The 13,974-nt window shown below is 39.1% G+C and overlaps 1 protein-coding gene across 4 annotated transcripts; it reads left to right on the forward strand.

The window, feature by feature from the left end:
* Positions 1-54: 54 nt before the first annotated feature.
* ift27 (intraflagellar transport 27 homolog (Chlamydomonas)) lies at positions 55-13,579 on the forward strand. Of its 4 annotated transcripts, none has more exons than XM_037536486.1 (7): positions 55-180; positions 2,904-2,983; positions 8,508-8,567; positions 10,868-10,927; positions 11,468-11,585; positions 12,227-12,336; positions 13,233-13,579. In XM_037536486.1, exons 2-7 carry the CDS (start codon positions 2,939-2,941, stop codon positions 13,329-13,331), a joined length of 492 nt encoding a protein of 163 aa, XP_037392383.1. In that variant the 5' UTR covers positions 55-180; positions 2,904-2,938; the 3' UTR covers positions 13,332-13,579. The 4 variants fall into 4 exon arrangements, with proteins under 4 accessions (XP_037392383.1, XP_017548373.2, XP_017548374.2 ...); XM_017692884.2 differs by lacking the exon at positions 55-180 and adding an exon at positions 977-1,123; XM_037536485.1 differs by lacking the exon at positions 55-180 and adding an exon at positions 981-1,026.
* The last annotated feature ends 395 nt before the right edge of the window (positions 13,580-13,974 follow it).

The following is a 13,974-nucleotide window of genomic DNA, read 5'->3' on the forward strand; positions in this document are numbered from 1 at the left end:
TCCTCCTCCTCCTCTCCTCTCTTCTTCCTCTGTCCTTCTTCTCCTCTCCGGTCCGGCTCCTCTGACCCTCAGACTGCTGCTGCTGCTGCTGCGTCTCCCGGGCTCGTGCGCTGAGTGCTGAGCGCTTCAGTTCCCCGCGAGCTCGTCCCCGTCAGCTCGCGCTATACCAGAGAAGGCTGTGTGAGTGCGCGCGCGTGTGCGTAGTGAAGGAGTTTCTGGAGCGCTGTGCTTCGCGCGCGGGCTTTGCTGGACTAGAGGCCGCTTTTATTTCCCTTTTAATAAAAAATAAACACTTTTTAATCGCTGAACTTCCCCGAAAACTAACACTGACAGAAACGTTAGCGTTCTCAAACACTGCACGGCATACAGCAAACGGCATTCGCTGTATGTAAACCGTGTTTCACGCAATATTTCACATTTTAGACTTTAGAATTTTTATATATCTAATATTTATTTATTTATTTAAAAACGCATTTATTATTGGTCCATTAAAAGGGACTCAGATTAAAAAGATAAATAATAATAATAATAATAATAATAATAATTATTATTATTATTATTATTATATGCCGCTATAATAAATCGAAAATGTGCGAATTATACACAAAATATAACGTTTCAGTTGCATGTCATGAGACATATTTTAGATTCTTTTTTATTATTAAAGATTGGTCTTGTTTAATATACACGAACTTCCCAACTCTCTAGTAAAGTATAATTTGTTTATGTTATGTTTTTATATTAAATATTTCCTAAACTAAAAAAAATTATTCTGACAGTGTGCATCGCAGCTTCCGCTCATTTGTGCCCTCTAGTGTTAGAGGTGAGTACTGTTGCTCAGAGGCCGTGCTGACGTCAATCTGTGAGCGTCACCAGTTCAGCCAATCGTTTTCCTGAAGCTCTTTCGTTGCCCCTGCTTGGGCCAATGAAAACGCTCCGTTTCAGTTACTAAGCAACGCATCGTGTGCGACTCGACTGGGCGGAAGGAAGAGAGACGTTAATCTGAAAGACAGGCGACTCATCAGAGCAAGTTTGAGTGATTTACTCCGTTTTAATCGAGCTCGTATTTATCTCAGCCAGGTTTGCCCAATGGTGAAATTACGAGCCCGCTGTATTATTGTCGGTAAGATGCATGTCCACCGTGTGTTTTGCTAGATTGACGTTGGTCTAGTCTGGGAGCGTAAACGTGCTTTAACGTACACAAACGACCGGGAAACTCGAGGTTAGCTAGGTTAACGTTAAGTTACTCTCACATCTTGCTGGTCGTAAAGAACCAAAAGAATGAAACAAAGCTGTAATCCAGGGGCTAAGCAGCATTTTTTAAACTTTAAGCGTTTTCTCTCCGTTGAACCCCGTTATAAAGAACACGCCTACTACTACGATAAAATGTGATCTTGGATCTCCAGATTTCTCTCACATCTCACTGGTTTTAAACACAGTGCCGTGTATTATACACAGAGGTGGACGAAGTACACAAACCATGTACTTGTGTTAAAGTAGAGATACCCAAAGGTAAAATATTTCTCCAATAAAAGTAGAACTCCTTACTCTAGACCTCAACATGAGTAAAAGTACAAAAGTATTTGCTTTCAAATGTACTTAAGTATCAAAAGTAAAAGTACTAAAAGAGTAATTCTGGCTCTGATCTGGTCCTGTTATCATTTTTATAACAAGACTCACTTCATGAACTCATTTCAGGTGAAAGTCCTCCAGCGTCTCTCTTGGTAAACCAGTCTTTTAATAGAACGTCATTAATTAGTGACGCTGACGTCTATTAAAATGATCTTAAGCACAAAACACAGAAGGTAAACAGTTTCCATCAGGGAGAACCGAGTGGCTCTGAAATCACTTTTACACACAAGCAAAGTTTCAGTTTAAGATTACTTTGTAAATTAGTTACAAGTTGAATAAAAACTGGATTTAAACTCAGGATCACAAATAAGTTTTAATTTACTGTATTTATCTGTTTTTTCATGTTTTAGTACATTAAGCCCTGCTAAGCTGGCGTGCTTTGATGGAGAGGGAAGAAAAGCTTAAAGGAGAATTCCACCGATTCAAAAAAAAAAAGTCAACATAATGAAATGGTAAACAAAGTAATTCAGAGTGGTTTTGATGTTTCTAGACAAACTTACCAGTTGTTCACATTGGTGATAGGAACCAGACGGCCACCTCTAAAATATTAACCTCTTCAGATGTCTGGTTCCCACCACCACCACTGTGAACAATTCTGACTCAGTAAGTTTCTCTAGAACAGAGCATTTCACACCAAACCACCCTCAACGACTTTGTTTACACCCCAACAGTTTCATGCTGAAGTTTTTACCATTTTATGAGGTTTGAAATTCATTATGTTTTAAAGAGTGCCCCCTCTTTGCCCCGTTCATCAATGGACCACCACAGAGCAGGGTTTATTTGGGTGGGATGTCATTCTCAGCACTGCGGTGATTTTGACATGGTATTGAGTCATAGTGAGAGCTGGTACAAGAAGATCAGATACAGCAGTGTTGCTGGAGTTTTTAAACTCTGTGTCTACTCACTGTCCATTCCGTTAAACAAGCCGTCCATCTTGTTGGTCCACCTTGTAGGTGTGAAGTCAGAGACGATAGCTCTGACAGAACACTTTTGGCTAGAAAAATATCTGGTCCAGCACCGACACCAAGGTGTTTAAAACACTGTCCATTTTATCAGCTCCATTTACTGTATAGTAACTACAAAGTTCATCTATATAGTAAGTGGAGCTGGATTGGATTGGTATGCAGTGTATTATTATTATTATTATTATTATTAAAGTCAAAAATCCAAATGATTTTTGGTTTCTGAGGTTCTGGTTCAATTCAGTTGATGTGTTCCAATGCAAAATGAACCTACAATGTAAAGACAACCTTGTGTATGTATGTTTGCAGGAGATGCGGCAGTAGGGAAAAGTGCCCTCTCGCAGATGTTCCGCAGTGACGGCGGTCACTTTCAGAAGAACTACAGCATGGTGAGAAATATTGTGTGTCACTGACTTTCAGATAACTCAATTCAGACCGAGACTTTAACTCTATTATTAGTTACTTGCGATTCAGCATTCTCACAAAGACTCGTTTAATAATTAAGTTTGGGTTTATCCAGCAGAATGACTCTCAGAGGCACACTGTTGATTACAATAAAGCTAATCTCTGTTAACACCACCTGGCACCTGACAACTGAGAGAATATTGGGGAAGCGCTCGCTGCCAAATTCAGCAGCACTTGTTAAAGTCTCATAGGTGCAACGGGTAAAGCCTCCTCCATTGTGAAATGAAATCCCTCCAAATCGATGCCTTATTGATCAGCCTGCATCACCAGTAAGGGGATCTGATGTTAAAAGTAGGTGATGAGCAATGCTACCGTATACAGATGATGTACAGGAATATGCATGAACTGTACTGTGTACTCTGAAATAGACTTTATGTAGTTTCAGTCACTGTATGATACATTATTGTCTATAAAAAAGTACATAAATATGGACAAAATTCAGGATTCTGAATGGCTCCTACTACATTTACAGCATTTAGCAGATGTTCTTATCCAGCGACTTACAATAAGTGCTTTCTCTATCTGGAGAAAGTGTCTTTGCTAGTTACCAATAGGCTAGAGAATAATAAAATACCATATATAAGTGCAGCACAGTATAATGTGATCAGTACATAATTCACTGCTCATTTAAGTGCTGTGTAAAGAGTGGGCAAGTGTGCTCACTGCCCCATAGTATGTGTGTTCACTAGTGTGCATGCATGTGGGTGTTTCACTGCATGGATTAAATGCGGCGGTCTAATTCCACAGTATGCAAAACACAGTTTGCAAAATGGTCCTAAATTCAAAAATCAGACTGTAAAAACATTTTTCTTTCTTTTTTATTTTTAACAAAAATCTAATCTTTATTTGAAGTATAATTATTTAAAGAAAAGAAAACCCTAAATCTCATTAAAAAATAGAAATTTTTCTCAAACCTATGCAGGTGGCAAAATTGTTGGCAGCCCAATTCTTATGAACGAAATCTAATTGAAGCACATTCTCATTCATATTTTTAGTTTTAAAGTTCACCTGAATAATTAGGAGCACAGACATGACTGGGGTATAAATATGAGGTGACACACGGGCCAAATTGCCACAGTCATCCATCACTCTAAAAAAGACTAGAATAATGTGCAACAAAAGGTTGTTAAGCTGCACAAATCAGGAATGGTTACAAGAAACCAGCTAAACAGTTAAAAATACTAATAATAATGATTTCTACTATCAGGGCAATAATTAAGAAGTTAAAACAACTGTATATGTTAAGAATCTGCTGTCTAAATTTACCTCAGGCACAGCGAAGAAGTTGGTTCAAGTAAAAGAATCCACGAGGATCACACCCTGGGAAACTGTAGGCATTAGTTAGGTCTCAGGGACAGAATGTCTCCCAAACTACAATCAGATGCCACCCACATAACCACATGTTGTTTGGGATGGTTGTCAGAAGGAGGCCTCTGCTGTCCAACAACTCAAGGCCACAGTTTGCCAGATGTTACTGGAAATTTCAGTAGAACCATGTTCTATGGTCAGATTTGATCAAAATAGACTGTTTTGGTAACAAATGCCAGTGGCGGGTTAGGGGCAGACACAGAGAGTCATGGAGAAAGGTACCTCCTCCACACTTGAAGTATGGTGGTGGATCTGTGATATTGTGGGACTGTTTTTCTTCCTAAAGCCCTTGCTCAGAAACAATCTATTATAGTTTCCTTCAAGTATCAGCAGATATTAAACCAAAACTTGACTGCCTCAGTCAGGAAGCTTAAACTGGGCCATAGTTTGGGTCTTCTAGTAGGACAGTGATGCGAAGTGTATCTCAAAATCAAAACAAAAATGCTTTGCTGACAACAGAATTAAGGTTTTGCCATGGCTACCCCAGTCCCCTGACCTAAACCCCATGGAAAACTCTTCAGAGGGGAGCCCACAAGCATGGCCCTCAGAATCTGAAGGATCTCGAAAGGTTCTGTATAGAGGAATGGTCTTGGAGGAAGAGATCTTGCCATGTGTTCTTTAGTCTTATTAAGCTTTATACAAGAAAGAGTGCCTACAACTGTGGAATACATAGACTTGAGAAAAATATTTGTTTAATGAGATTTAGGGTTTTTCTTTCAATCATTGTACTTCAAATAAGGCTGTATTTAAAATGTATCTGAAGGGATAAATAATACAGATATCTACCAGGGTTCCAGTATTTGCAGAGGCCACTGCATGTTTTCAGCATTTAGTGATTTAGTGAAAAACACACATAATATGGAGTAATTCAACATAGTTTTTCAATGAAATTTTCATCTCAATTTCGTCTCATCTGCATCTACAAACACTTACATTTGTGATTCCAAAAAAAGTTTCATTGCTTACTTATTGAAAAAACTTCAGGCTAATGTGTCCGAGCGGCTTCAAGCCGGATTTGGCTCTCAATTTTAGCACTACCATTTGGGGCGGATCAGATCAGGCTTCAAAGTCATTGTTATGGATCGGGTTCGGGCTTCAATTTCATGGCTGGGCAGACCTCTACTATTGCATAGTGTTAGCTTGTTAAGGTGCCATTATAAGCCACTGTATCAATAATAAAAGGAATAAAACTTTGCATGCACATATGGTTTAATATAATTTATCAAGCCGTTTAAAATTAAGTCCTCTCTAGTTTTTTGATTTCTCATTCTCAACACAGTAATTATATTCAAAATACTTTGAAGCTTTGTCATTTGGTTACTTGTCAGTCATTGCTGCTACAGGGCAAAAGAATTTGGAAACCTACACATCACACCTAGAGGAGCTTTTATGGACCTGCTTTGTGCACTGGGGCTCAGTCATGCTGGAACAGAGAAGTTTCTTCCCCTAACTGTTCCAACAAAGTTGGAAGTTTACAATTGTTACAAATATCTTGGTCTGCTGAAGCATTAAAATTTCCCTTCACTGGAACTAAAGGGTCTAGGCACACCCCTAAAAAACTCCATAGCATTATCCCTCCTCCACCAAACTTTACAGTTGGAACTGGGCAGGTAATGTTCCTTTCACATTTGCCATCCATCAGACTACCAGATAGAGAAGCGTGATTCATGGCTCCACAGAATGTTTCCACTGCTCCAGAGTCCAGTGGCAGCATGCTTTTCACCACTTCATTCGACGCTTGGCATTGTGCTTGGTGATGTAAGGCTTGCATGCAGCTGTTCGGCCATGGGAACCCATGCCATGAAGCTCTGAGCACACAGTTTTTGTGCTGATGTTAATGCCAGGAGAGGTTAAAAAAAACTCTGCAGTTATTGATCAGCAGAGTGTTGGAGACTTTTACGCACTATGCGCTTCAGCACTCGACCCCACTCTGTAACTTTACATGGTCTGACACTTTGTGGTTGAGTTGCTGTGTTCATAAACACTTCCACTTTTCAATAATGCCACTCACAGTTGATTGTGAAATATCTAGGAGTGAAGAACTTTTGCAAACTGACTTGTTGCAATGGTGGCATCCTCAAATTCATTGAGCTCTTTAGAACCCATTATTTCACAAGTGTGCATTAAGACAAATTGCATGGTTAGGTGCTTGATTTTATACACTTGTGGCAATGAGACTGAATGAAACAAATGGACTAAATGCAATGATTAAGTGGTGTGTTCCAGTACTTTTGCCCATATAGTGTATCTGATTACATCGCTCCAGTCTAGTATTAGCTACATCCAGTGCAAAACCTAAGAAGCAGGCTTGAGATACCAAATATGTCTTGGCTGATGGACTAGATTGGAGGTAAGAGCAAAATTGTTTAAATTAGATTTTTGGCCAAAATCTTTGCTTTAATATGGAGAATAGATTAATTTCTCTTGTCATCCATCCTTTAAACACTTTGCATTAAAGCTAACCTGTGTTAGCGAGCCTGTTGACTTAGTGTGCGTCTGTTATGACCGACCTTTGTGGCTGAATAAAGTCAATGGAGTTGAACGGAATGGAGATGAAAGGAATTGAATATAGAGGAGAGAGACCCACACAGCTCTGCCTACATCAGCATGCTCGGCGGCTACAGGTGACAGGAACGTCAATAATTTATACAACCACTGCAGTAATTGGGCTCAGCGAGGTAGTAGTAGTAGGGAGAGATTTGCAGGCACAGGGTACAATGCCAACATGCTCAGCATGACAAAAATAAAGCATAGTGCATGGGCCACGAGAGGGAGAGAGAGGGGGGAGGGGGCGAGAGAGGTTCTAGAAGTCAAATAGGTGGACTAAACATCATTAAATATGACATGCTTGATCGAACGATTGATCGATGGACGGTGGTGTTGCGTGGGCAAGAGATGAAGGGCATTGGCTGAAATGACGGCACTCATGTAAAATGTCAGCAGGCTTGTTAGCGAAAGCGGGATGGGCAGTGTTTACCCGTAATGAGCTCTCATTGGCATTCTGGAGTGCGTGTGTGCAGCGTGTAATATCACGTCCTCCCGCCAGCCGGTACATCCTCCTAGGACCCCCACTCTCTTGCTTTTCTGGACCTGTTTGCTACTGAACCGAAGATTTTGGTTCACCATTAAGCTCAAGGAACACAGAGGAAACTTAATTAACCCACCATTTGGGACCACTTTCTAAAGATGTATCACTGGGTAAGATAAGAAAGCTGATTTTACCAAGCAATGAAGAGATGCAGTCATCATTTTAAAAAAGGAATCTCCCATAACCTTCAGTGACAGAGATCAAAACACATTCACTGTCCACTTTTTTGGGGAAACACTTCTCTTGTACTTCTACTCACTGACCACTTTACTAGAAACCCCTACCTTGTACCTCCACTCACCAGCCGCTGTATTAGAAACCTCTGCTTTGTACTTATTATTAGAAACATTTACCTTGTATGTCTTTGTGTTGACCACCTTGTACTTCCACTCAAGGCCACTTTATTAGAAACCTCTGCTTTTTTTGCTCTGTCCAGTTGATTAGAAACACTTACCTTGTGCTTCACCTCAGTCGCTACTTTATTAAAAACACTTACCTTTAACTTATACTTATTAGTCACTTTATTAGAAACACCTACCCTGTACCTCCTGCCACTGGCCATTATATTAGAAACCTCTGCTTTGTACTTTCTCCAGTTTATTAGAAACAATTACCTTTTACTTCCACTCTCTGGCCGCTTTATTGACAACACCTACTTTGTACTTCTACAAAGTGGTCACTTTATTAAAACTGCCTACTTTGTATTTCTTCTCAGTGGCCACTTTATTAGAAACACCTACTTTGTACTTCAATTCCCTGGATGCTTTATTAGAAACATCTGCTTTGTACTTTGTTTTATTAGAAACACCTACCTTGTAACTTCACCCAGTGGCCACTTCATTAGAAATGCCTGCTTTATACTTTGGTTTATTAGAAACACCCTGTACTTCCACCCACTGGCCACTGTATTAGAAACACCCACCAAATTGCTTTCTAGAATTGTAAATGAAAAATAGAAATGCGCTAATAGTGTTTAATCTATTGTATTGTAGACTGCTGGAGTGGAGCTGCTGTTGAAATCGGTGAACATTCCAGAGACCAGTGACAGTGTGGTGAGCACAGACACTCACTCACTAACGTCCTTACTTCCTTACTTACTTCCTTCTTTAGGGACACACTGATATGTAATTTCTGGTCCAATACTGATAACATAATATTGTGGCTGATACTAAAACACTTTTTAATGTTAAAAAAAGTTCATGCTATAATCCATTCATACTGTATCCTACTGTATGTGTGGAACAGTGATTAAAGATTAAAGATCACCTGTCTAACGTCCCTCAGAGAACCGAGAAATAGTTTCACGCAGCCAAAATTTTCATTGTCACTTCTCAAACTGTTTGAAAGCGTCTGCGCTGATCAGTGCAGGAAATCAAAGAAAACAAACAACCCTTTTAATCACATACACATTTTCTTTATCATTAAAATAGTAAAGTCTGTTTTGATACTTTGTTGTGGGCCTATTTAATCTTTTGTTTTATCCAGTCGAAGGTTTTGCATCCCTGTTTTACTTCGTCATAACATAACTAAATAAGATGTGACAAATATTGTAAACATTTAAATATTCAATAGATATTTGCATCCAGTGCAACTTACAATAGCAGATGCATTAACATTTTAGCAGCGGCCTTTCTGCTGGACATGCAATCAAACCTCCAATCGTCCCTATGTAGCATTGTGCTATAAACTATGCTGTCCTTTTCAGTGAGTCATGTTTGAAAAGAGCTTAAATATCCACCACTAGTCACTAACGCTGCACAGATCTCAAATGTTTGTATGATTTCTTCACAGCCAAATTGGCTCATGACTTTTTTATTAGCCTTTAGGCTTGCACTGTGTCAGCCAATTGAACACGTTGTACTTTCTATTAGAAAAAATGCCAATATAAATACAACCCCAATTCCAAAAAAAGTTGGGATGCTGTGTAAAATGTAAATAAACACAGACTGCAATGATTTTTAAATTTCATAGATCCATATTTTATTCACAATAGAACACATATCAGGTGCTGACAGTGAGACTTTTAACCGTTTGATGAAATTTATGAACAAATTTACAACTTGATGGCAGCAGTGCATCTCATAAAAATTGGGAGAGGGCAACATCTACCATTGTGAGGCATACCCTCTTCTTTTAACAACAGTCTGTAAAGGTCTGGGAAGTGAGGAGATCAATAGCTGGAGTTTTGGGAGAGGAATGTTGTCCCATTCTTGTCTGATGTAGGATTCTAGCTGCTTAACAGTCCTGGGCCTTCTTTAGTGAATTTTTCATTTCGTGATGCGCCAAATGTTTGAAATGAAAGAGATGTTGTCTGGATGGGAGCATATGTTGTTCTGAAATCTATGTATACTGTTCAGCATTGATAGTGCCTTTCCAAATGTGTAAGCTGTCCTCACAATACACACTAATGCAACCCCATACCATCAGAGATGCAGGCTTTTGAACTGTGCACCGATAACAAGCTGGATGGTCTTTCTCCTCTTTAGTCCACAAAAGAATTTAAAAGTTCGATTTATCTGACCACAGAACAGTTTTCCATTTTGCCGCAGTCCATTTTAAATGAGCTTTGGCCCAGAGAAGACGGCGGCGTTTCTGGATCATGTTGATATATGACTTCTTCTTTGCATGATACAGATTTAACTTATATTTGTGGATTGCATGGAGAATTGTGTTCACAGACAGTGATTTCTGGAAGTGCTCCTGAGCCCATGCAGTGATTTCCAGTACAGAATCATGCCTATTTTCAATGCAGTGCCACCTGAGGGCCTGATGACAATGAGCATCCAATATTGACCGTCTGCCTTGAGCCTATAATATTCGCAAATCATTGCATTATGTTTTTATTGACATTTTACAGTGTCCCAACTTTTTTGGAATTGGGGTTGTTATTTAATTTGATCTTCCATTAGCCAAATTGACATTTTAAATGCATAAATCAAATAAAACTTGATTCAAATAAAGTGCTATCGTGATCCTAGTTATCCTAAAATTGCAACACAGATCATCCGAAATCAAATTGGCTAAATGCTGATTGCCTATTTGCAGCAAAAATCATACGGTTCCAATCTTTGCAGATTCTGAATATTCACTCCTGCTAGTCACAGCATGTAAATGGTGTAGTACTTTTTGTGCTTGCGCATATTGCCTGTAGTTCCAATGTCAGATCGATAGGAAGAATAAATGTTTTCCATTTTCTCCCACTTTCAGTTTCCCTGTTATATAATATATAAACTGTTGTTATACTGTGTACCAGTACTCCACACATTATTACCAAGTGTCATTATTTTCGGTTTAGGTTTTAAAGCCCAGACAGCTGTTCAGATGTCAGTGTTCATTGTCTTCTCTCTTTCAGGGGCAATACATCTTTGACTCAGCTGGACGGGAAACCTTCGTGGGGGCCTGTGAGAAAATGGTGAGACAGGTTTCAAACAGAATTATAACAGAAACACATCTCTTCCTTGGTTCCTGAATTTGACAGATGTAATTCAGTGATGCCAGTCTTAGTCCTGTGGACCCACTGCACTGTTTTATTTTATTCTGCTGTAGTGGTCCTGATTAAAGTCAGGAAAGGCCAAGTAATTAGCTGATGTGAATCAGATGTGTAAGAGTGGGGAAAACACTAAATTGAGTAGGGCAGTGGGTCCCCAGGATTGCTACTACTAGAACCACTAATTTAAAATGCATCTAAAATTGAGAGTCTAGTGGGGCTTTACTGTAGCACAGCCATTTTCCGTGCCTTGATGAATTCCCTAGATCTGTTAGTTAAGAGCTTTGCTTTTACCCTGCATGTAATTGCTGAATAAATTTGTATATAAATAAACTTATATATAAATAAAAATTATAATAAAATAAATAAACTTGTTTCCTGCAAGTTGTCTGTCAGCAGGACCACTACTGTATTTACAGGGTATATGTTGTATGTTTTGGTATATGTTGTATGGCTGTGTGTTAGTGGGGGCAACCTTCGGTGGTGTGTGTAGTGTTTGACATCACCAGCCTGGCGTCGTTCAACAGCTGCAGCCGGTGGCTCGAGAGAGTCCGAGCTCACTGTAATGGACTACAGGTACCAGGTGAGTAAATACAACCCTTGCAGTGGCTTTCACTGGGGCTGTGAGTCTATCCCAGAAAGAATAATTTCTCTGATTACAGGCATTTGGGAATCCACATAAGTATGTCTTGGTTGATCAAGTACATTTGGGGTAGGGGGGAAATTGCGTAACTTTTTTGCTGAACTGCCATGAAATTACAACCCCATTTCCAAAAAAGTTGGGACACTGTGCTAAATGTAAATAAAAACAAAATGCAATGATGTGCAAATCATTAAAACCAACATATGCTGCCATCCAGATGATGTCATTTTCAGTCAAGGCCTTGATTATTTCAGCAAGACAATGCCAACCATATTCTGCATATATTACAACAGCATTGCTCCATATTAAAAGAGTCTGGATGTTACACTGACCTGCCTGCAGTCCAGACCTGTCACTCACCGAAAACATTTGCAGGGTTATGAAATACAATATACAACAAATGAGCCCCCAAACTGTTGAGCAGCTGAAATCATTCTGCAGTACATTCTGCACAGCATCCCAACTTTTTTGGAAAAGGGTTTGTAGTTATGAACAGTAAAAAATAAATAATGCAGAACACACTCCAGGCTGTCTAGCACAGTTTGTCTGACCTGCTAGTAAGTCTAAATTGATGTGTAAAGGTGTGCTGGTGGGGAATAAGTCAGACCTGTCATCGAGGAGGGAGGTGGAAGCGGCTGTGGCACAGGAATGGGCACAAAGCCAAGGCCTCCAGTACCACGAGACCTCTGCTGTGAGTGACCTCTTACTCCGGCTACACTCACTGAGACTTCAGTGAGATTATGTTATGTTATGTTATGATTATTCTAAATCTAATTGAGGTTTATGGTTTGCTGTAAATCTTTATTTTTATTCTTTTCTAGTAGTAAAATTATTTACCCTTTAGACTGTAGGTGTACTATTTAGTTCACTAATTACTATATGTAAGCTATGTATTTTAGTGAGTGATGAATTGAACTGTAGGATTGCATATGTATCCTTATGGATTAAAGTGGAATTCGCTGATTTCTGTATAACTGACTAAATGATTAGGATTTAAGGATTTAAGTCTTTCGAGTGGTTTAATGTGAAATGCTTCATTTTACTAAGTCACTGCTGTTCATAGAGGAGGCGATAGGAATCATACAGCCAGAGTGCCAGTGTTAAATGCATTTTAGAGCTCCCTAACAAATGTTGTTATATAAAATGATTATGAATATGCTGCCTGATGCGGAGACATTGTTTTACAACAGTTTTGAGACAAAGCTTTGGCCTAAAATGTATTTTTCACTTGCAGGGCAAAATAGTACCTAAAGAAAGTTTCAGATTGAACACAACTTTACTGGATATTCTAGGTAGCAAATAAAATGGTTACATTTACATTGTATATTTAACTGGTTTTGGTTTCTGACACCTCCACTGTAAAGAAATCTGTTTTCTTTGCAATCCATCATTTCACATCAAATTGATCAAAAACTAATTCTTAAAATTAGATTTCTGCAGATATTGTGAGAAAACTGGTAGAATTCCCATTTAAGAGATTTAAACTACATTCTGTGACAGATAATACTTAGCACATAGGACTTTCACATACAGGCTGACCTGAAGCTTTTTTCACTCATTCATCACGTTTGTGTGTGTGTATTGCAGAAGGACATGGAGAACTGTGATGCCCCCTTACTGAGTTTAGCCCAAGCCTTCTACTCTCTCTATCAGGACCGCAGGCAGATGATCCAGGGCCTTGGCTGATGCTTCACAGTGATCCACAACTTGCAGTTGTCTGTTGCAGGGACATCCAACTCTGGTCCCTTACTAAACCTGGTCCTTGATTAAAACAGGTGTGTTTGAGCATTTGAACACTGTGCTGGACCACAGATGGACCCCCTGGTCTACTATTTCATACTTAACTACTTTGTGTTAGTACCACATTAGTACCTCTGTATCACTACATATGTACATATTCATATATACAGATGAATAAAACTTTTTATACAGTCTGTGCTGCAGTGTAATTTCATTGTTTTTTAATTTCAATTGTAATAATTAAGTTTTGAGAGAGACTTGAACTGATATATGAACCATGAGTAACGATTTAATTAGCAACATTGTTTGCTAGTAACAGTTAGCCTAACTCAGAGGTCACAAACCAAAGTTATGTAAGTTACCAGAGCAATTTTGTCCTTTCAACGAAAATCAAACCACTTTGGGACCCACAACATTTAATGTCCATTTTACCATATTGGCTGTAAATATGTCTTAGTATGTGGTAAATGTAATTAAAACGCAGACTTAGCCACTTTTCTTGCATCTCTAGCAGGAAACTTTTCTGTAATAGTGGAATAGTTTCCTGTAAGATGTCTCTCAATGTATTGACTTTTTACAAGGCTGAAGT

This window comes from Pygocentrus nattereri, chromosome 30 (assembly GCF_015220715.1).
Source record: "Pygocentrus nattereri isolate fPygNat1 chromosome 30, fPygNat1.pri, whole genome shotgun sequence".
NCBI classification, from domain to species: domain Eukaryota; kingdom Metazoa; phylum Chordata; class Actinopteri; order Characiformes; family Serrasalmidae; genus Pygocentrus; species Pygocentrus nattereri.

Bases quoted from the DNA above. Each gene is read 5' to 3' on its own strand.
- ift27 (XM_017692884.2), top strand. From the start codon at position 1,090: ATGGTGAAATTACGAGCCCGCTGTATTATTGTCG. The intron at 1,124-2,903 runs GTAAGATGCATG...GTATGTTTGCAG, and splicing joins AGCCCGCTGTATTATTGTCG to GAGATGCGGCAGTAGGGAAA. The intron at 10,928-11,467 runs GTGAGACAGGTT...GCTGTGTGTTAG, and splicing joins TGGGGGCCTGTGAGAAAATG to TGGGGGCAACCTTCGGTGGT.